Genomic DNA, 24451 nt, shown 5'->3' with positions numbered 1-24451 from the left:
GAGGACATGGCTTTAAGGTAAGGGGGTGGGAAGTTCAAGGGGGATATTAGAGGAGGGTTTTTCACTCAGAGAGTGGTTGGCGCGTGGAATGCACTGCCTGAGTCAGTGGTGGAGGCAGATTTTACTAGTGAAGTTTAAGAGACTACTAGACAGGTATATGGAGGAATTTAAGGTGGGGGGGGTTATATGTGAGGCAGGGTTTGAAGGTCGGGACAACATTGTGGGCCGAAGGGCCTGTAATGTGCTGTACTATTCTATGTTCTATAATTTCTGAAACATATGGTGCATATTCAGATACAGATTTTATTTTACTTATCATCAATGCATTACAGTGGAGTCTGAAAAATTTCTGAACATCATTTTACAACTCCTACCCATATACTGAAAAACACTAAGATGGGGAAAAACAAGAAGAAAGCAATAAAATTAGGAAACAAAGATAGAGAGAAACAGAGAAAAACTACTTGTATTTAGATAACATTTGCCTGCCCTTGAGATGTTTTAAAGTGTTTCATGGTTACTTGATTGCGTATTTGAGTGCATTTGTATGTAAGTCCGACATAAATAACCATGAGATACAAGCCTGGTTAACTTGTTTAGATGATAAAAGTGGAACGTAACATTGTAATATTTCTCTTACTTTTCTTCCAATAATCACTGTAGGAATTTTATGTCCGAATCAGAACCACTCTATTGCCAGTATGTGAAACGTACCAGAATTGATGGTGGTTCAGTGCCAAGCATAAAACACAGGCCAGTACCATATCAAACCACACAACAGCAACCAACAATTTGCAAGACAGTAGTGCAAACAGCCATGGTCAATCAACAATTAGCAGAACAGTCACATCCACAAATGTCAATAATCAAACTTAAATAAATGGGAAAATATGAACAGATTTAAATAATTATCATCAGAACAAAGAGAGCAGGAAAGGCCATTTAACAGATGATGTGCAGGGACAGTTAGGGTATTACATCCGAGTGAGTTTTGTTGAGAACCTAGATAGATGCAGGAAAGAAGCTTCAGAGATGATGTGCAGTCAAGGTGGTGATGGAATTTAGCAATTGGTGAATAGGTTGCCTCTAGGGAGGGTGGAGTCAGCAGGAACTTTGTCAGCTCTTTTCTTTGCTCTAGCGATGAACAGGTCTTCTAATGTCAGTTTAAAGAGCAAACACGAGGAAATCTGCAGATTCTGGAAATTCAAACAACAACACACACAAAATGCTGGTGGAACACAGCAGGCCAGGCAGCATCTATAGGGAGAAGCGCTGTAGACGTTTCGGGCCGAGACCCTTCATCAGGACTAACTGAAAGGAAAGATAGTAAGAGATTTGAAAGTAGTGGGGGGAGGGGGAAATGCGAAATGATAGGAGAAGACCGGAGGGGGTGGGATGAAGCTAAGAGCTGGAAATGTGATTGGCGAAAGTGATACAGAGCTGGAGAAGGGAAAGGATCATGGGACGGGAGGCCTCAGGAGGAAGAAAGGAAGGGGGGAGCACCAGAGGGAGATGGAGAACAGGCAAACAACTAAATATGTCAGGGATGGGGTAAGAAGGGGAGGAGGGGCATTAACGGAAGTTAGAGAAGTCAATGTTAATCCATGTCTATCCATGGCCTCCTCTATTGTCCAAATGAATCCAAACTCAGGTTGGAGGAACAACACCTTATATACCGGCTGGGTAGTCTCCAACCTGATGGCATGAACATTGACTTCTCTAACTTCCATTAATGCCCCTCCTCCCCTTCTTACCCCATCCCTGACATATTTAGTTGTTTGCCTGTTCCCCATCTCCCTCTGGTGCTCCCCCCCACTTTCTTTCTCCTGAGGCCTCCCGTCCCATGATCCTTTCCCTTCTCCAGCTCTGTATCACTTTCGCCAATCACCTTTCCAGCTCTTAGCTTCATCCCACCCCCTCCGGTCTTCTCCTATCATTTCGCATTTCCCCCTCCCCCCATTACTCTCAAATCTCTTAATATCTTTCCTTTCGGTTAGTCCTGATGAAGGGTCTTGGCCCGAAATGTCGACAGCGCTTCTCCCTATATATGCTGCCTGGCCTGCTGTGTTCCACCAGCATTTTGTGTGTGTTGTTGTTCTAATGTCGGTAGCTGACAGCCAATGATCTTCTCTGCTGAGTGGACCACTCTCTGCAACCTGGACTTGGAGGGGAAGAGGCAGTGGGAAACCAAATGGTGATAGAGGTGGTCACAACACTCTCAATGATGGCTGAGTAAAAATTCATCAGGATATGCCCTGAGATGTTAAGTTTCCATAACCAGATGCTCAGTTTAAATTGCATCTGCTAGAAAACATCTCTGAACTTGTAATACTCCTGTACTGCAAATCACTCTGCATTCCAAACTGATCTAGGAAAGAAAAGTAACCATAGAACCTTCAGATTTAGGAGTGAGCGGCTGATAGTTGAGTCAATCTAAAGCTATATTGCATTCTGTTATCTACTAAATGCATAAAGGCCAGACTAATTTTGTCCTTTTCTTCTTTAACTAAATTGATTTAACTTGTAACATCTAATCCTGATATTGCAGAAAACATCTTACTAAATATGCAGGATAATTTCAATAGTAGCTGAATTGTTTGAACACATGCAATTGCTCTAAAGTCAAAATGTGCAATCATTTTTTTCAATATCATTACCTTACCTGAGGCCCAGCAATGTTAACAGAGAAACTATTTTGGCGGCAACTACTGCGTGTTGGCGCCAGAACATGTGGCGACACTTGTGGGCTGCAACCAGCACTCCCTAGGGTGTTGGTTGTTAATGCAAATGATGCATTTCACTATATGTTTTAAGATGTACGTGTGAGAAATACATTTGAATCTTGAACCTTGACAGAGATATACAAACCCCATTTCCAGAAAAGTTGGGAGATTTTCCAAAATGCAATAAAAACAGTAATCTGTGGTATGTTAATTCACGTGAACCTTTACTTAACTGACAAAAGTACAAAGAAAAGATTTTCAATAGTTTTACTGACCAACTTAATTGTATTTTGTAAATATACACAAATTTAGAATTTGATGGCTGCAACACACTCAACAAAAGTTGTGACAGAGTTAAAATAAGATTGAAAAGTACACAGAATATTCAAGTAACACCGGGTTGGAAGACTCCACATTAAGCAGGCTTGACAGGGTATAAAAGTAGCGTCCATCAAAGGCTCAGTCTTTGCAAGCAAGGATGGGTCGAGGCTCACCCCTTTGTGCCAAAATTCGTGAGAGAATTGTTAGTCAGTTCAAAAGGACTAAGTTCAACGCAAGATTGCAGAGAATTTAGGTCTTTCAACATCTACAGTACATAATATTGTGAAAAGATTCAGAGAATTCAAAGACATCTCAGTGTGTAAAGGGCAAGGTCGGAAACCACTGTTGAATGCACGTGATCTTCGAGCCCTCAGGCGGCACTGCCTGAGAAACCGTCATGCTACTGTGACAATTATAGTCACCTGGGCTTGGGAGTACTTCGGAAAACCATTATCACTTAACACAGTCCGTCACTGCATCCAGAAATGCAACTTGAAACTGTATTACGCAAGGAGGAAGCCATACATCAACTCTATGCATAAATGCTGGCGAGTTCTCTGGGCCCGAGCTCATCTCAGATGGACCGAAAGACTGTGGAACCGTGTGCTGTGGTCAGATGAGTCCACATTTCAGCTAGCTTTTGGAAAAAACGGGCGTCGAGTTCTCCGTGCCAAAGATGAAAACGACCATCCTGATTGTTTTCGTGAAAGGTGCAAAAGCCAGCATCTGTGATGGCATGGGGGTGCATCAGTGCCCACGGCATGGGTGAGTTGCATGTATGTGAAGGTACCATTGACTCTGAGGCGTATATTAGGATTTTAGAGAGACATATGTTGCCATCAAGGCGACGTCTCTTCCTGGGACATCCATGCTTATTTCAGCAGGACAATGCCAGACCACATTCTGCACGGGCTACAACAGCATGGCTTTGTAGACACAGAGTGCGTGTGCTTGAATAGCCTGCTGCCAGGCCAGATCTGTCTCCTATTGAAAATGTATGGTGCATCACGAAGAGGAGAATCAGACAACGGAAACCATGGACTGTTGAGCGGCTGAGGTCTTATATCAAGCAAGAATGGACAAGATTTCCAATTGCAAATCTACTACAATTAGTATCCTCAGTTCGAAAACAATTAAAAAGTGTTATTAAAAGGAAAGGTGATGTAACACAATGGTAAACATGCCTCTGTCCCAACTTTTGTTGAGTGTGTTGCAGCCATCAAATTCTAAATTTGTGTATATTTACAAAATACAATTAAGTTGGTCAGTAAAACTATTAAAAATCTTTTCTTTGTACTTTTGTCAGTTAAATAAAGGTTCACATGAATTAACATATCACAGATTTTTGTTTTTATTGCATTTTGGAAAATATCCCAACTTTTCTGGAAATGGGGTTTGTACATCGAGGGGCTTAATGTGAAGGGAAGATCTTAAAGGGGAGTTGAAGGCAGAATTCTGTCACTTCAAAGCGAATTCACCCAACCAAATGTAGTTTCCATGTAATATCTAAATGAGCAGTCAGCTTCAGGAACTACTTCACACATGATTCCAAATTTTTCCTCTCATATTTTCTTGTACCTTATTATATAGTCTTTCATTAGTCACATAGGAGGGTTACCACTGGTGGTGTAAGAGTTTAAATATCTCTGTATTATTTCTCTCTTCCCCTTTCCATTGGGCAGAAGATATATGATCAGGTACAGGGTCAGTTTTTGTTCCACTGTTATAAAACTCTTAAATGGATCTCCTGTACGATAAGGTTGAATGAACTCTAGATCCCTCAGACTAACTCACTGACACCCTTGCACCTTATTTGTCTGGCTGCACTGCCCTCTCTCTGTAACTGTGACACTTTATTCTGCATTTGCTTCACTTTTTGTATCACCTTGATGTACTTACGTTTGGGATGATCTATCTAGAGAGCATGCCAAACAATTTTCCCCACTGAGTTCAATTCAGAACTGACTGAGAAATATTCTCACTGGTTCAGAATCAGAATCAAGCTTTTTTGTTGTCACATGTGTCGAGGTTCAGTGAAAAACTAAATAACAAAATAAATAAATAGTTGAAAAAAGAGGATTCATGATCTGTAGTGAAAAATGACAGCAGAGGAGAGAAGCTGTTCCTAAATGATTGAGTGTGGGTCTTCAGGCTCCTGTATCTTCTCCCTGATGGTAGTAATGAAAAGAGGGCATGTCCCGGATGGTAAGAGTCCTTTGTAATAAATGCTGCCTTCCTGAGCCAGCATCTCTTGAAGATGTCCTAGATGGTGGGGAGGATTGTTCCAATTTATTTTTTAATCAACAGACTTATCATAGAGAGATACTTCATGATAATAGGTCCTCAGCCCACTGACTCCATGTTGATCATTAACCACCCATTTACACTGGTCGTATTAGTCCCATTTTCATACAATGCCATTATGATCTCTGTACACTTCAAACTAAAAGTACTGTAAAATAATAAATGTCCATTATTAACATTACTTAAAGCAACAACTAGCTAAAGAGAAATTACTAAAATATTAAACAATATACTTATTCATCCCAACAAAACTATTTTCTCTATAAAATCCACTTATAAGTTTTAAACTACCATAGATAAACATCAAAGAAAATAAAACTTCCGCTCAATTCCCAGGAGCAATCAATATAATTTCAGAAGATTACTTGAAATTTACAACTCTTTAAAAAAGAGGCCACACTCAGGTTGGAGGAACAACACCTCATATTCTGTCTGGGTAGCCGCCAACCTGATGGCACGAACATTGATTTCTCTTACTTCCTGTAATTTCTCCCTCCTCCCCCTTCTCTCCTTTTCCAATCTGGTTCGCCTGTCACTCCTTCCCCCCCCCCTTCACCTGGTCTCACGTATCACCAGACAGCTTTACCCCCCCTACCTTTTTATTCTGTCTTCTTCCCCCTTCCTTTTCAATCCTAATGAAGGGTCTCGGCCCAAAACGTCAACTGTTTATTCTTCTCCATAGATGCTGAGTTCCTCCAGCATTTTGTTTGGATTGCCCTACATCGTCATTGGCTTTCATTCACGTTCACTGCAAAGCACATTTTGTTCCTTATTGTTCCAGTGTGCCTTATCAGCATTAATATCAAAGTTATCTCTGTACAGATATTTATTCAAAATTTATTTAAATGATTTAGTCAGCTGAGTATTGATTTTTGTTTAGCTGAATCTCTATGTTTGTGGTTCTGCTGCTCTCTAACCTTGACAGTACTTAAAGAAACAGATTGTTCAGGAAACCAGATTTAAAATTCAATTCTATTATTAATTGACATTGAACTCACTGCTGTGCAATCTTTTTACTATCATAAATAAAAATAATTATTTGCAACCTGTTTCAAAATGAATTCTGTCGAAGTCTTTATCTTTAAAATGATTTGTGTGCCATTAATTTGATTGTATATGTCTCACAGTACTTGGACCTTTTTAGAAATATTTATATTTAATGATTTCCAATAATTCTCTGGTTATTTGCATTCAGTTTTTGTATAGAGAAGGCGTAGAAACCAAATCCAGTAAAACCATAGATAAGAGCAAACTAGATGTGGACTGAAATTCAGATATAAAGTTAATTTTGACTTGCTCTCATGATGCAGATTTTTCTGGCAAGAGTGGAATTTTTTGGAATAATTGCCCAGATATGAAGGTGATATGCACTTTCAACCACTGCTGCCCATGATCTCAAGAGAATTACAAAATGGTACTATGTTGGTAATAACATTAAAATAACTTAAAAACTATATTTTAATTTAAATTTTGAACTGATTTATATTAATTCTATGAACCCCCACATTCACACACCTGATGAAATACTCAGCTTTACAAATAGTTAGAGCACATTTGACGGTATAGTGTGAACATTAATTTCAATAGACAAAACTTCAATGATTTTAGGAACACGAGAATGTAGAGCAATCGGATTTACATATCTGTATGACCTGGGATATAGAAATAACGAATTTTTTGTTTGTATATTGGTACTTCACATTCCAGCGTCCAGCCCAGGTACAAGTAATTTCTATTGTTTCCTCGCAGGCTGACATTTCATGGCACTCAGTAGGTGGCAGTAGAGCGGTGCCAGCACAGTAGCATTGCACCTCGACAGCAACACAGCGGAAAGTACGGTTCTGCAACACTTGAAAAGCCGCAAAATGGAAACGGTTTGAAATTGTACTCTCTCGGCAATGTTTTTCCCTCAGTCTGGATTCCGTCGCCGGTAATATGGAGCACGAGAATTAAAACGCGGTGGCATTTCTTTCAAAGCGGCAATTTAAAATACACAATTTGCACCAATATTTCAGAAAGTTTTAAAATAATCATTGTGTTATAAGCTCGCCGTAAACTAGCCATCAAACAGAATAAACCAGGGATTCCTGCAAGTCAACGCAGATGTTTACGATTCCCGGACCGACTAAACATGTGCTCCCTATATCGTTGTGTTATGCGTTTCTCAATTATTAAACATTGTGGCTTAATTAATTTATATAACTGCATCTATTTCCCCAATCAAAGGAGAGCGCTGTAATTTAATTTGAAAACGCATTCGCTTGTCTTTTTTTTTCATGTGGTTTCGTGATAGGCAGTTGTAATTACGGAACAGTTCAAACATTACGAGATAACGTGTTGTTTTCCGTTTGAAAGCGGCAAGAACATCGTGACAGCACCTGGGGTAATGTGCAATGCAGAGCAGAATGCGGAGGTTGGGATTTGAATCCTAACCCCGCAGTTCTGCATCACAAACTTGCAGCATTGCTATTCCTCCAGGGATTTAATAATATTACGAACGGACCGTCTTATGATGTGAATTTAAGGACTTTTATCTAAATCGCATGAAGGTTCCGTTGACAACTGCGTGTGGATCAGTTTATTTCAGACGTATCTAAAATTTGCTTCCTATCAGTCTTACGAGGACAGGGGAGGGAAAATGCATCACGTACAACAAAAATACACTGTAATTTGAAATTGCAATGCTGGGACCTTCTTTTGGCCTTGGCTATACAGTATCAATGATAATGAATGGCGGGTGCACCTTACTATGATACGCATCCACCGAAGCAAAAGGCGGGGGCGTCTGCAGAATGAGCTTGTTGGGAGGGGAGGGTCGAAGGAGGCGGTGGCGAGCGAGCAGTCGGCTGGGGATGATTGGCAGCTCGTCCGCGTGAAGGAGGGCGGTGCTGGGGGGGGGTGGTGGGCGAACGCGACAACATTCCGAAATAGAACGTAAACAAGGGGGGGGGGCAGCTGGCCAATCAGGGGCAACGTCGCCAGGCATGGGAGGGGAAGGTGTGAGAGGCGGGGGGCACCCGGTTGGCTGGGCGTGAGAGCCCGTGAGCGCGCTCGCACGGGCGCCGCCCCCCCCCCTCCTCTCCTCAATAGCCGGGCGCGCGCCCGAAGTTGAGTTGTCAATCGCGGGGCGCGCGGCGCGCGGCACAGCCGACAGCGCGGGAGCGAGGAGGGTTACTCACATCGGGCGGGCTGCGCGCTTGTTGTGGTTCCCTCTCGGAGGCGGAAAAATAATTCTACATTTAATTGAAGAGAGAGAGAGAGAGAGAGAGAAAGGGGTGGGAGCGTTTTTTTTAAAAAAGTGAAAAGTAATCCCGAGTGGTTGGAGGTGTTTTATTTTGCTGGGGGAAATCAGTCGGTGTAGTACTCGCCCTCACACCCCCCCTTCAAGCCTCCAGCTTGCTGTTTGTAATTGTTTTAATTTATTTACTGAATCCTGATAGTGTGTCCAGCCGGGCCAGCTCGCCCGGACTCCGAGCAAATGGCGAGTCCGCCCGAGCCCAACTCGCCCGGCACTGACGGCTTCTCGGACGTGAGGAAAGTGGGCTACTTGAGGAAGCCCAAGAGCATGCACAAGAGATTCTTCGTGCTGCGGGCGCCCAGTCAACTGGGCCCGGCGAGGCTGGACTACTACGAGAACGAGAAGAAATGGAGGCACAAGGCGAGCGCGCCGAAGCGGTCCGTACACCTGGAGAGCTGCTTCAACATCAACAAGAGGGCCGACTCGAAGAACAAGTACCTGGTGGCCCTCTACACCAAGGACGAGTACTTGGCCATGGCCGCCGACTGCGAGAGCGAGCAGGACAGCTGGTACCAGGCGCTGCTGGAGCTGCACAGCAAGGGCAAGCTGACCGGTGAGGAACGGGAGGCTGCGGCTGGCACGGCCGCCCACCCCGGCGGCTCGGCGGCGGTCGAGGACACCTACGGCGAGGTGAGCCCCGGGCCGGCTTTCAAAGAAGTGTGGCAGGTGGTGCTGAAGCCCAAGGGGCTGGGACACACCAAGAACCTGGTGGGGATTTACCGGCTGTGCCTGACCAGCAAGACCATCAGCCTGGTGAAGCTGAACTCGGAGGCGGCGGCTGTGGTCTTGCAGCTGATGAACATCCGCCGCTGCGGGCACTCGGAGAACTTCTTCTTCATCGAGGTGGGCAGGTCGGCGGTGACGGGGCCTGGCGAGTTCTGGATGCAAGTGGACGACTCGGTGGTGGCCCAGAACATGCACGAAACTATCCTGGAGGCGATGAAGGCCATGAGCGAGGAGTTCCGACCGCGTAGCAAGAGCCAGTCGTCGTCTAGCTCCAACCCCATCTCGGTGCCCCTCCGACGGCACCTCAACAACCCGCCTCCCAGCCAGGTGGGCTTGAGCCGCCGGTCGCGCACCGAGAGCATTACGGCCACCTCGCCCGCCACCGGCAAGCATCATTCGTTTCGGGTGCGAGCTTCCAGCGATGGCGAGGGCACCATGTCGAGACCGGCCTCGGTGGACGGCAGCCCCGTGAGTCCCAGTGCCGCCCGGACACATTCCCAGCGGCACCGAGGCGGCTGCAGGCTGCACCCCCCTCTCAATCACAGCAGGTCCATCCCCATGCCGTCGACCCATTACTCGCCTTCGGCCACCAGCCCGGTCAGTTTATCGTCAAGTAGCACAAGTGGTCATGGGTCCACTTCCGACAGCCTTTTCCCCAGGCGATCCAGCGCTTCCATCTCTGGATCACCGAGCGACGGTGGGTTTATTTCATCCGATGAGTACGGATCCAGTCCGTGTGATTTCAGGAACTCCTACAGAAGCGTCACTCCCGATTCTTTGGGACACACTCCTCCTGCAAGGGAGGAACAGGAGTTAAATAACTACATCTATATGGGGAAGCATTCGAATCTGATTCCAAATTGCCACAACAGGGGTACTCAGAGGTGGGCTTCTACTAAATTAGAAGATGCAGATTCTGATAAAGGATTTAGGAAGAGGGCTCATTCGTCAGGCACATCGCCACCCACTGTGATGCACCAAAAGACCTCTTCTCAATCTTCCACCGCCTTGTTTGAGGAATACACAGAGATGACACCGTGTTACCCAGGGGGGCATTTATCCACCTGTAAAAACTCAGCTTTTGTACCTACTCATTCATACCCAGAGGAATGCTTGGACCTTCACTCAGCTGGTAGGCGTTTCAGCCAGATGGATGATGGATATATGCCAATGTCACCAGGAGTGGCTCCTGTGCCTAATAAAAGTGACTATATGCCAATGAGCCCTAAAAGTGTTTCTGCTCCACAGCAGATTATTAATCCCCGCCAACATTCACGAAAAGATGGGTATATGATGATGTCACCCAGCGGTAGCTGCTCACCGGAAAACGTGAGTTATGGAAAGATTTGGACTAATGGAGGGAATTCTAAGCTGTCCGTTGAAAGTAATGAAGGGAAACTGTCAGTTAGTGACTATATAAATATGTCTCCTGCAGGTTGCTCAACCACAAGCACGCCACCAGACTCTTTCTTCAGTCCAGTTGAAGAGTCTCATAAACCAGTTTGTTCATATTTCTCGTTGCCTCGTTCCTTCAAACATGTGCATCGAAAAAGTGAGGAGTCCCCTTTAAGAATCGCTGTGAATTCAGGTCGTCTTTTATATGCTGAGGATTCTTCTTCATCTACGAGTAGTGATAGTTTAGGGGGGCAAGATGGTGGGCATCATGGAGTTAACCCTGTTAAAAACGACTTGTATGTACCAATGAAAGGTAAACTTGTACGGCCCACGAGGCTATCGCTTGATAACACTAAAGCGAGTACTTTGCCCAGAGCACGAGAGCATCCACTTCCACCAGAGCCAAAGAGCCCAGGGGAATATGTAAATATTGACTTCAGTGACAAAACCTATTCTCGTTCATTGTCTCTTGTTGAACCCTCTTCAGGTGCAGGGAAACTTGTTCAGCAAAGGCTGTCTATGTCAGAATACATGAATATGGATTTAAGAACTGAGGCACACAAGTTTTCTGGCATATCAAAATCTACTGCGGGCGTCAACAGGTCTGTAGCCAGCTGCACTTCCAGCACTTGCAGGAAGAATAGAGGGCAGGGAAATGGTGATTACGTTACCATGCAACTAGCTACCACCTGCTCAGACTTACTAGAACCGCCAGTAAGTAACTATTCAGAGATGACAGTTGGTGAAGGTGTAACACCTTCTATTTCCGTTCTACCTCAGGCAGAAGTGAGCTCATTGAACACCGTTTCTGATGCAGTACCTGGTCCTCTGATGGACCAGATTTCAGGAAGGAGTGCCTTTACTGTGCTTAATCTTGCCCCTAATCGGAACCAAGGTGCCAAAGTCATCCGAGTTGACCCTCAAGGTAGAAGAAGACATAGTTCAGAGACTTTCACTTCCACAGCCAGTGTAGCTGGCATGACGCTGTCTTGCGTTGACCACATTAAACGACATAGTTCAGTGTCTTTTGAGAATGTGTGGCTTAACAAACCAGGAGATTCTCTGGCTTTAAGTTCCAAAGATCAGTCAAATGATGTCACAGTGCAGAATGATTGTAAAAATGGTATGATCTACATCGATTTAGATTTGGTAAATGATTTTAACAAAGAATGGCCCTCCTCTCAACGTGTAACCCCTCGTCAACTTCAAGGAAGTACCTCTGGTGGTGGTAAGAATGATGATGATCTGAATTCGTATGCAAGCATCACCTTCCAGAAGCCAGATGAAATGAGCAAGCCTGCAGAAAGGGAAGGTAAAAGCACTAAATGAATTCTTTGAGAATTGTTACGTTTCACCTAATTTAAAATGTGATTTTTTTTTTAGTTTCTTTGATCACTTTACTAATGACTATAAAACATGTTTTTCTTTAAATGATGGCAGTTTAGTTATTTGCTAGAGCTGCTTTTTGTTTTAAAGTTTTGTTTTTGAAAATACAAAAGCATTTACATTCTTGGTTGCCTAATATATGCTTCTAGTGTACAGATGATTGGAATCATTGGGAGAATAGAGTCAAATTTAAATATTTCACTGAATTACCAGGGTCGATCCTTGGGAATTAACCCCGTTTGGCCTGTATGAAAATTTCCACATCGCTGCAGGGTTGGAAGTTAGTTGTGTATGTGGAAAAGCTCTCTCAGAAATTATTTACTTTATTATCTGTCAATAAATGTTGATCTCCATTTAGTTGGACAAATCATAAAGCAGTTCTGTCAATGTTAAATATGGCAGCAAGTTTTCTCTCACATTTTATGCTCTGTACTTGTTTGTGTTCAGACCTTCCGAGTTGAGCAGGGGCAAAGTGAACCTCAAGAAATAGTTGCCTTGGTTACACAAAATGTTTTGCAATTGAGAGGCACATGTATTTTCCCAATTAGGTCTGCTTATGGAATTTTTAGTGCTCAGCAAAAGCTAGTTTTGAATCGGTCAATTCCAGTTAGAGTTGCTATGATGGAATCCCTGGCCTGGTAGGGGAACGGGGAGCAACCTATGAGAGACCAGAACACTTGTCAATTTAGATACATGGTCAGCATTACTGAGTTAACATGCGGAGGGAGCTTCAAGCGGTTTTGATCATTAGAAAGCGAGACCCAAGCGATCGAAGCGTCACTTCCTGTGATTTGGCAGGAGCACAGTAGAACCTTGTAGCCTTCCTTCTAACATGCTTATAAAAATAGTGAAATGGCTGCAACTTTTATTGAATATTTTGGAGAAATCTGTGGAGCCACTAATCTGCCTTCATGGTTTGGCAGACTGTTACTTCACCACAAGAGCACGTCACTTAACCCTTTTGACAACTGAAGCAACAGTTCTCCAGCAAAATAAGGCTTCTGTTAGTTCAACAAATGTGAATTAAGAATAATTTCCTGAATCGATGTGTTTCTCTGATGCTGTGCATGAAGGAGGAGGAGAGCCTTCAAGAATGTATCAATGAAAACAGGAATCAGGGTCAGAGTTTAAATTCTTGTAGAGTAAATCATATATCTTCTGGAAATTTTCCAAGATGTATTTCTGTGAAGTACAGGTATATTACATTTTGAGACGTGTTGCTAATTGTGAAGAAGTCTAATATATTATACTGACATTTTAAGGACTCTGTAGGATGCCTTCTGGGCTGGGGGAGTGAATGAAGAGTTAGTAAACTTTGTGGTGCACGTGTTTACTAGGTACAGCAGAATAGCTTTGAGGTAGTTGCAAGTCTTCTAAGGAGTTAATGGGGGTTGGAATGTGAAGAATGGGAGAAAAGAGGAACCAAGTACTTCTTTCAAATAGCCATTTTCCTGATTATTTGTAATATAATTTTATTGTAAATACTTGTAGAAAGTAGTGAGCAGAGACTGTTATATGAATATAACTTTGCTTTGAGTTAATCTCTCTCAAAATGAAGGAGCAAATTGTATTGAGCTGCAAAATGTGGATAGTTAATGCCAAACAGTGATTTATTTCATCTTGTCAAGGGCATAAGGTATGGATTTTCTCTGGTTATGCTGCAGAGATAATGATGTATTCATAAACAGCATTGTTCAGCAAGAGTTGATTTTTATCTCTCAAGTATTTTGCAGATTGTTATTTTAGCTTAAAACTTTTTCATATTGTTGGGGCAACTGTAACAGTGTGTACATCCTCTTCGTGGAATGTGTGGACTTCCTCCCACAGTTCAAAGATGTATCGTTTAGCAGATTGGTCATTGTTAATTATCCTGTAATTATACAGAACGTAGAATAGTACAGCACAGTACAGGCCCTTCGGCCCACAATGTTACGCTGGGGTTAAATTTGGGGTTGCTGGGCAGTGTGGCTAGAAGGAACTGCTTTGCATTGTATCTCAAATAATGTGTGTAGCATGTGGCTTGTGTATTTAATGGTACTGACATTTGCTTTGCTTCTGTCTTGTGATTGGTAAGACCTCGAAGCATATGAAACAATATAATGAACCAAACTGTATGTTGAATTGTATCAGAGGAAGATATTGGATGTCTTTTTCTGGCTTCAAGTTTTCAAGGAAAGCTTTATCTGGAATTTTAAAGTACTAAAAGATATGATGTGGTGAAAATGTGAAGAATATTTTAAATCTGTATGGGATTTAATGTACGATTGGGTACATCACTGAGTAGAAATTATTTTTCAAGTGTAATCCATGTTGAATGGGCAATCGAAATTGTCCATGGCCTGGAACTTGGTAACTGTAGTTGGATACCTCATTTTTCTGATTTATTTCATGTGTTAGGTCCAGTTTTGTTTTCAGTTTATATTTTTAAAAATGCAATGACATGGTTGAGAGCTTTGTGCATTTGTGAATCTTTCTGGACTTGGCAGCAGCGTTAGCAAATGTGATATTATAGTAGTAAAGCATGAGTTGTACCATTCCATGACTGTGTCACTTATTGATTGCTTGTTTTAACCACAGAGGCTGATTGGAATGCAAATCATTGCCAGAGAAGTTGAAAGGAAATGATCTGTTTACTTCATTCTGAAAATCACTTCTTAGGGAAAAAAAGTCTTGCATGGTTTGCATTCCGTTCTGCACCGTGAGAATCAATGGAGTTTCTTTCCTCAATGTTCCTTGTGTACTGTCCATTACAATGCTGATTTGTGATACCTTTTCTCATACAGTTTTAGTTCAAGGTACAGTTTGAGGAAACTGCAGACTCTAATTGTCTGTTTGCACAGCAATTTTGATAGTATTTTCTAAGTGTGTATATGAAAACGCAGCTTGTTCACGAAGGCATTCTGGCAGTCACTTCAGTTGCCTCTTCATGGGTGTACAGCTTTGTAAGCTAAACACTTTAAGAAAGCCTCTTTGAGCACTTTCCATTCAACCTTTATTGTGTATTTTACCTGGACTACTTGGGGCATGCCATTTGATAGTCAAGTATGCATTTCGGAAATTATCTGAATTCCTTTGAGGATGTGTCTTTAATTTGAAAGAGAGAATTTAAGTTCAAGGGGCATGCTTTTTGTGATTGTATGCATTGCAGAAGCCACTTATCTCTCTATTTTTATGCTCATTGTATACCTCACCTTTGCCCCACCCTTTGGTCTGTCTTCTTGCACTTGCATTCTTTTAGTGAAAAGTAGTGTTTTTTAATTCAATGAGATCATGCTTTTGAGTACAATATTTAATTACCAATTTCTCAGTAAGTGCAAACCCTAGCTTTCCGAAGCTTTAATACTTTTGAAGATTAACCTGAGTGATCCATGATTTGGGCGCTAACATTTAATCAGTTGTTACTGCTTTTATGCTGTGCAATTGTTCTTGCAATCATGCTCTTGATATAGTCCTGTATTTGGATGTCTACCATTATACAAGGACTGTGCTTTTATCAATAAACTACATGTAGCACAAACTTAATTGTTCGAACTGAGTGTCTGACTTGCCATTTTAATTTTAATGCCAGCAAAAATTTAAGTAATGAAGTAAAAGTGAAAAAGAATTGTAAATAAATCTGACAATTCTCAACTCTGATAGGTGTGAGATTCAGCTGTTGGAAAAAAACCTGAATTCTCCATTCAAAACAATGAACCCTACATTTGACCATATTTTTTTCTGTAGGAAAATGTTTCCAGCTGTGTCATATCAGCCTGTTTTCCTTTGTTCCACAATAAGTGAAAATTGTGGGGGTCAGGGATCAATTAGACACTTTTGTAAGTGGATGGAGATGAATCTGGTTCCAGATGCTTTTCCATGAGATTCAATCATTTACTTATGTTTCTGATTTGGACCTTCAAGCAGTTTTTCAGTCTTTGTTTCGTATGAAAGTAAAAACAAATCCTTTAAACAGCTGCTGAAGATCTCAAAATGAAATTGGGTTTCTAAATTAGTTAATCACAGATTTACAAAAAGTGCAGTACAGAGTGTTCTTTTAAAAAAAAAAAAAAAGTAGGTATGTTTTCTGAGGCTGAGATACTGTATGAACGCTGTTTTGGTGTGGAAGAAGTTATGGGGTAGTGGTTGTAATATTACTGGAAATTGGTATCCCCTGGGTGTGGCTTTTACCTGGTACATTGTGTGCTGCATTTCAAGTGTTAACACTTGCAGAGCTCTTGGTTGGTAAATATTGATGGTCTATAAAGCTATAGAACTATACTTCGAAGAGACTTTGAAAAATTGTTTAAGAAAATTCAAGAGGTTTTGAGCATGAAACTTTTTCATGAGGTTCGGTTTCACTTATGTTTCCGCCCCCCATTTTAACAATGAAGTGGAGTTACCTAGTTCTTGTAACAGAGTAAGTGGAATGTGACTGATCATTGTGGGAGGTCAGCCAGAACTGCTTTTACTTATTAGGAACCCGGAGTAGTTTGGTGCCTTTGCATTAGCACTTCTTCCTCTGTGCTCTGAATGAAATATCTGTGTGACACTCCCTTCAGTTTGCACTTCAGTGCCTTCTCTATTGCTAACGTACGTTATTGTGAATTAGCGAACAAGAGAAAATCTGCAGATGCTGGGAATTTGAGCAACGCACAAAATGTTGGAGGAACTCTGGCAGTCCAAGCAGCATCTATGGAAAAGAGTACAGTCAACATTTTAGGCCTGAACCCTTCAGCAGGACAATTGTGTAATAGTGTAGTATACCCCTGGACAAGTTGTTGCACAAAAGGTTTATGCAAATATATCTAGTCTGGGCATGCACTACTGAAGGAGGATCTATTGTTAATGAGAGTAAAAGCAAATCGACAACTTTTTAAACTTGGATGCGCAAAGAAAGTTTTCTTTTCTCAAGCATCTCCAGTATGTCTAATGCTGACTTGTCATGCTACATCTGCTTTATATTTTGTGAATTCTTATCCTGTGCCTTGTTATAACTGAGAACAGGTTTGCTGATTATGATGGGACTTGTTTTGTAGTTGGGTTTCAAACATTTGTGCAACATCAAAATCTTGACAGCAAGCAAGTCTCTGCAGGAAAGTCTTTTCAAAGCAGGTGCTTAGTTGGTGGAGGAACTGACTTGCAGAGCCTTTGAACTGGATAAGGAATGTCTCTGAGAAGACTGCTGCTACAAGCCCCAGGGTCTGAAACTGGTGGGGAGGAATGTCATTGTGTCTTTCAAAGCAGACTTCTCACATCTTTTTGAAGCAGGGTGCCTGTGGAGTATCCATCATTACTGAGCCTAACAGACCTGATCTGATTTAGAAAGATCAGATCTCCTGATGAAGGGTTTCGGCCTGAAACGTCATCACTGCCTTCTCCCATAGATGCTGTCTGGCTTGCTGAGTTCTGCCAGCATTTTGTGTTTTTTATTTGTTTCTGATTTAGAAAGTAATTGTTTGGTTAGTTTTGAGATGAGGGGCCACTGGAAGGTTCCATTTTCTACCATCAAGTTGAGTTCACAAGGCATTGTTTTGAGATGTGTTTTTTACCACAGAAGCTTTACTAAAAGTTTGTGTGTTCTCTGCTGGTATTTGGGCCACACATTGACACAAGCTCTACTGAAAGTTAGCTGGCATTTACCTTATTAAATGATTTAATGATTATTTAAATTGCTTTATAATTTAAATACCTAATTTTTTTACATAATGGCAAATCTTTGACAGTGGGATCAAGATATCAGCCATATGGATCATAATATTATAAGCTTAAGTCCTTCTCCAGAGACTTGAGGACAGATATCTAGGCCGGTGCTCCAGCTAAGAGTTCCCCAGTACTTCACAGGATGGCTGGTCCTAACTTCTCTGCCGCTGTTTTGGAGATGCATAAGACCTTGCACCTGTTTTCTGCATTGCCTGCCTCCTGAGTCATTGGTAGCTCCCACTGACTCTAAAGGCTGATTTATACTTGTGAGCCGCATCGATGCCGAAGGTAACGCGTATCCTGCGCCGTGGGGTGGGGTGACGTGCACCTCTCCAGAAAAGTTACTCACGGGTTGCGGCGACACGGACCGCAACAACTGTGATTGGTCAGCTTAGTAGCATCGCATTTCCGGTTGCTGCTTCTCCGCCACGTCTGTAGGCTCTGCGTACACCAATGTGAAATAGATTAACCAAGTCGTCAAATCTACCTGCCAACATGTGAAAATGTTTGAAATGCATTTCCTCATCCGTGTCTCTCACGAAGAAACTCAGCACAGTAGCATAGAAACCCCACTGCCAACTAACGTTTTGGCACACACCAACCATGCTTAATCATGCTCGCTACGGCGTAGAGCGACGCAGAAGTGAAAATCAGGGCTGCGGTGCAGCCTGTACGCACAAGTATAAATCAGCCTTGAGTGAGATCTCTGAGAGCCGGAATTGGTCTGGATGTACATATAGGATGCATTGGGAGTTGAATCAAATGTCCAGGTGAAGCACCTTAAGAAACCTGGGCTGGAATTGGGCACTGGGGATTAGAGTGACTGTGTGCACATAGCTAAGCAGAGTGAAAAGTGAATGTGCTGAAGGGTATGCAGTGTTGGCACTCCGCGGAATGTGTAGTGACACCTGTGGGCTGCCCCCAGCACATTTTGGATTATGATAGTTTGTTAACGTAAGCAATATATTTCACTGTTTTGATGGATAAGTAAATGAATCTTGAGTCTGAGGTTGGTTGAGTTCCAGGGTACGGTATTGGAAGAGTGTTGAAATTGAAAGGGGGGGGGGAACAAGTTGTATGTGCATCGGTGATTTAAGTGATGATCACTTTCACTCAGTTACTTTGTTTTTACTGGTTGGTATACATAATATCTTTGTTAGATAGTGTTCTGCCCAGCATGCTTCAATCTTTAATAGTAGAATAAATTACCTGGCGATTATCAATGTGCAGCTGCAGTACTGTGTCGGCAGGTATTTGCATTTATGATGCTCCGGTTTTACTTCAGAGGTACTTTATGGCTGTTTAAGGAGACACAGGACATCCAGAATCAGTGAAGCATCACTGAAAATGTATGAATCATTTTAATTTACCTAGATCATAGCATTACCAATGATCAAATTAACATTGAAGAGACTGCATCTGCTGTATTCTGGGTCTTATTAAGCTCAAGTGTTTGTGGTTCACTCAGTCACCTTGTGTATTGAAATTGTGGCAGGACCATCAGGATTCATGAAGGTATTTAAAACTGTAGCTTACCTACCATTGTGTACCAAGTTCAAGGTGAAGACAGATCTCTGAGTAGCTGAATTTGAGAGAATGGGCTTTTGAGGCCTTGTCAGTGCTGAAGAAATTGCACATAACACTCAAGATACTAGTTGCTACATAGATCTATACCTGTAATTCATTTACTCCCCAGTGCTGTGACAAACGACCCCTAGCTCATAATCACATTCTCAAGGGCAGTACAAAAGAGAATGGTAATGACACAGATAAACTAAAAGTGAGTGTAGAAGGAATGTATGAGAGGAGCTGTAAATGTTATTAAACCTAATCCAAGGATTGCAACATAATTAGCAAAGTTGAAGGTTTCTTTTTGAATAAAATATATCCTACTCAAACTTCAAGTCTTTCTGTCTGAGAGCAGATGTGGCTTTGGTTTAATGATTTGCCTGAAGGATGGCTCTAAAGAAGGTGTAGTACATTTGTATTCGTACAGTGGACTTGGCTGGTTCTCCATGCTCTTGTGTGAGGAATGGTACTTGAACCCACAGTGACAGAGCCCCAGCTGCCAACCTTGGTGTTTGTATTCATCATGAAGTTTTACTGAAGGATATTTACTTTTAAACTGCAATGACTGAATAAATGCAAGCCATTGAGAGGCTTCTAGGAGGTTTCATGCATAAAAGCTTATCATAAATCTGTGCAGCTGTTTTCTAGAAAAGCAACTTTCACTGGTGTATATCATTTGGCTCAATTGCATATGTGACCCGTACATTAAAAGTGATTGTAGAGCACAGTACTTTGTTCATAAGTGGCAAGATATTCAGAGACCTTGATACATTTCTCAGTATTTCAAATTAACTTAGTACAAGTGCATAATTACGATGAGTAAGCCATCAAGAGTTTTGAGGTGGCTCATCATTTTTGCTATGAGGCAACAACCTCCTCTCATTATTCCTGCATAAATCCCTTCATTTTCTTAATATTCAGAAATCAGTTGATTTTTTTTTTATTTGAAGGAATTTAGTTTTGAGCCTTCAGCCCTTTAGGGTAGGGGTTTACAAGGATCACCATTACCTGAGTGAAGAAATTCTTCCTCATTTAGGACTAAAATGGCTTATCCTTTACTCTTTCATTCTTGACCTCTGGTCCCTGACTCCTCAGCCAGGGAAAGCACTTACTCCACTGAACTTTGAAAGAGTGTTAATCCAAATTCTTTCAAACTTTAGGGTGCTGTTTCAGACTCGTACAGGGGTTCCTGATGGGTGCTGCGTTACTGTGACTACGCTCTGTGTGGATGTGATGAATGGCGATGAGGGCGTTACCCACGATATACTGAGCTGTATCCACAACTTCTTGTAGGATTTTCCATTCAAGGGCATTAGTGTTTCCATACCAGGCCGTGATGCAGCCAGTCAATATACTCTCCACCACACTCATTTAGAAGTTTGTCCAAGTTTAGATGACATGTTGAATTTTCTAAGGAAGTAGAGGTGTTGCTGTGCTTTATTCATAATTGCACTTGCATGCTGGGCCCAGGACAGATCCTCTGAAATGATAACATTGAGGAATTTAAAGTTTCTGACCCCCTCCACTTCTGATGCTCTGACTCATGGACCTCTTGGTTTTTATTCCTTTTGAAGTTAATAGTCAGCTGCTTGGTTCTTGCTGACATTGAGTGAGAGGCTGCTGTTGTGGCACCACACAGCCAGATTTTCAGTCTCCATTCTATATGCTGATATGTCACCACTTTTGGTTTGGCCTACGACAGTGGTGTCATTATCAACCTTGAATATGGCATTGAAGTTGTGCTTAGCCTCACAGTCATAAGTGTAAAGTGAGTAGAGCAGGGGGCTATGCATGCAGCCTTGTGCATCTGTACTGATGGAGATTGTGGAGGAGATGTTACCAATCTGAACTAACTGGGAGTGAGAAAATCGAGGATCCATTTGCATTAGGAGGTATTGAGACCAACATCTTGAAGCTTATTGATTAATTTTGAGACTATGGTAGCATTGAATGCTGAACTGTAGTTGATAAAGAACATCTGGTGTATTCATCTTTGCTATTCAGTTGTGGCACTGGCTGGCAATTTGGAATGGATCCAAGTTGTTTTTCGGGCAAGAGTTGATATGTTTCATGAACATCCTCTCAAAACATTCTCAGCACAGATCTTTAGTACTTGGCCAGGTACTCCATCTGAACCAGAGCTTTTTGTAGGTTCACCCACCTGAAGGATGCTCACATGTTGACATTGGAGACTGAAATCACAAGATCATTGGACACTGTGGGAGTTCGTGATGGTTCTTCCATGATTTGGCAGTCAAGTCAAGCATAGAAAGCATTGAGCTCATATAGAAGTGAAGCCCTGCCACAACTTTTAAGCATCCTTCGTTGATTGAAGTTTAGTCCAGAATTGCTCTTTCACCCAGGAGATGGCTTTCTGGAGGTAGATCCTGAACCTTGTGTAACTTTCTTGGTTTCTAGACTTGAATGCTTCTGATCTGACCCTCAGCATTTTACAGATCTCATGGTTCATCCAGGGCTTCTGGGTGGGGAGACTCTGAATAAATTTGTGGGGTCACACTCATCTAAAAATGTTTTTATAAAGTCACCGACAGCTATGGTGTGCATTCAGATCCACGAATATTTCCTTGAACACAGCCCAGTGAACAGACTTGAAGCAATCCCATAGTCACTCTTCTGCATCTGCAACCACCTCTTTGTTGTCCTAATGTCTGGAGCCTTGCTCTTTATTCTTTGGCTGTATTCAGGTAGGAGAAGGATAGCCAAGTGATCAGATTTCCCAAATGTGGTCAGGGCATGGAATGGTAAGCATTCTTGTGTTAGTATAAGTGTTTTAGTGTGTTGGAACCTCTAGTGCTACAGGTTATACCCTGATGGTAATTGGGCAGGGATTTCTTCAAACAAGCCTGGTTGAAGACCCCAAACATGATTTGAAATGTGTCAGGATGGACTGCTTGTTTGGTGATGACATCATGTAGTATCTCAAGCACTTGATTATAGTTCGCAGTTGTTAGGATGTAAACTCTGGTGAGTATCATTAATGAGAACTCCCTAGGTAAATAAAACTGATATTTGATCACAAGGTGTTCAAGGTCGGGGGGGGGGGGGGGGGGGAAACACATTCAACAAAACTACCATATTAGAGCACCACCAAGTTTTTCTTGAAACACACATCTTCACCTTTTGCCTTTTCTGAATCAGCAGTTGGTCCATCCTGTGAATCGAGAAACCTGTGGTTTGATTGCAGTATCTAGTTTGCTGGGAGGAAGCCATGTCTTGGTTAAACATACAACACAACAATCTCTTGTTTCCCTTTGATACATCAATCGTTCCCTTGGGTCCTCAGTTTTGTTGTTCAGAGACTGCACATTCGCTAAAAAGATGTTGGGTAGAAGGGGTCTTATTCCTTGGGTGTTTCAACCTGACTTGGAGTCTCCTCCTCCCCCATGCTTCGCTTCTGGCCATAGCAGTGAACCTTCATGCCTGCATGCTTGTGTCCTTCAGAAGATCATGAAATTTGTAGTTCTTTCACTTGATGTTAAACTATTTCCCTTAATACTACATGTAGCCTGCAGAAGGTCGCTGTGGTTCACCAGCACTATCCCAAGAATGCCTGCCCTCCTGTGTGCTTCTGAAACATTGACCATCAATGATGTCTCTCTGAAATCTACCAAATTACCTGAAGGTTATATGCACCAGTATCTACTGTGAGACCAACATCCTCAGCATTGGCACACTAGTTACACTCAGTTTTATTGGGCAGGCCACATTAATTTGCTTCAATACTAGATGTCCTTAGCAAACAGTCTAATCTGAGCTGTGTCGTGGGAAGTGTTAGCAGGAGGATGGAAAAAGGTTCAAATGTGTGCTCAAAGTCCCCTTGAGGAAATACAAAAGCCTCCACTCACCTCAGGCAGTCTTTGGCCTAGTGTGGCGAAGGAGCATGATTGCCACAGTATTGCGAACCTTGTCTACGTATCAGGAGCACTACCTCACAAACTAGTAAAGGTATATTATCAGGCAGACATCAGAATCACTTGGATGACAGCTTGATAAAATGATCAGACTTGTCTTTATATCAAATTTAATTGTGTTGCTAGCTTAACTATATAAAATGGAAATTGAGTAATTCTGATACCCAGACAATAAGACATAGGAGCAGCAGTAGGCCATTTGGCCCATTGAGTCTGCTGTTTAATTCTATACTTGCCGCTGTATTATTTTCTTTGACAGCTGATAAGGTAATTTCTATACTTTTACACAGATACTCATGACTTCTAATTAGGATTGTGAAGTGGTAACAATGTTGGGGAGATGAAAATAGAGGGGAAATTACAAATATTTCAATTCCTATTGGCAGCTTGATGTATTGGCCTTTTATTAGCAAAAGATCTATTTCATTGTATATGAATTTATCTGCATTTTCTAACAGCCTGCATATTTTCAGTCTTTGTGATCTGGCTGTTCCTTAGTTGGATTGTATTGGAATGAAAGTTCTGATGCCTTTGATGTGGTAGCAATGAGTATGAGACGAAACAAAAGGGTGATATTTGAGAAGCTGCCAGCTAGCTTGTCTACCTCTATTTGACTGTATTGCTTAGCTACAATGATAGTTCACCATCATATTGGCTTGGTATTCTACTTCTGTGAAGCAGCTTGCCATTATTCACAATATGGGGTTGATGCAATGCTAACTACTGAATAGAAGGAAACCAGTTGACAAACAGAGGCATTATCTGCTCAAAACCAGGCCATTTCTGAAATGAAGCTGCACGTCTAAAGTAGACAGTCTCAATTTATAGAAATGCTCTGTTACGCCAATAACTTTCCAAATTTCTAAATTAGTTTTAAACAAACCCGAGTAATAAAGTGACCATGACCAAGGAAAGTAGTTACCAGGGTTTTCACACAATAAATTTCTGTGGCTGTTGTGAAGGCAGGAGACCCTCCTTGTAAGTCTGGAGGGCAATAGAATTCCTTGGGATCTAGAAGGAAAAATTGCTTTACCCTCTCGAGGATCACCCCCAAAACTATTTCAAACTTGCCACTTTCCAATTCACTTGGAGGCCAGCAGGTGGTTGATAATTGCTTA

The 24451-nt window shown here is 42.0% G+C and overlaps 1 protein-coding gene across 1 annotated transcript in view; it reads left to right on the top strand.

The window, feature by feature from the left end:
* Window positions 1–8479: 8479 nt before the first annotated feature.
* irs1 (insulin receptor substrate 1) overlaps window positions 8480–24451 on the top strand; it is a 58174-nt gene continuing 42202 nt past the window's right edge. The window contains exon 1 of the mRNA XM_073041423.1: window positions 8480–12079. Coding sequence (XP_072897524.1) covers window positions 8827–12079 — 3253 coding nt within the window. The 5' untranslated portion in view covers window positions 8480–8826. The remainder of the gene's footprint in view (window positions 12080–24451) is intronic.

The sequence above is a fragment of the Hemitrygon akajei genome, chromosome 3, assembly GCF_048418815.1.
Source record: "Hemitrygon akajei chromosome 3, sHemAka1.3, whole genome shotgun sequence".
In the NCBI taxonomy this organism is placed as follows: domain Eukaryota; kingdom Metazoa; phylum Chordata; class Chondrichthyes; order Myliobatiformes; family Dasyatidae; genus Hemitrygon; species Hemitrygon akajei.
Note: the sequence above shows the minus strand (reverse complement) of the source record. Positions and strands in the feature narration are given on the sequence as shown.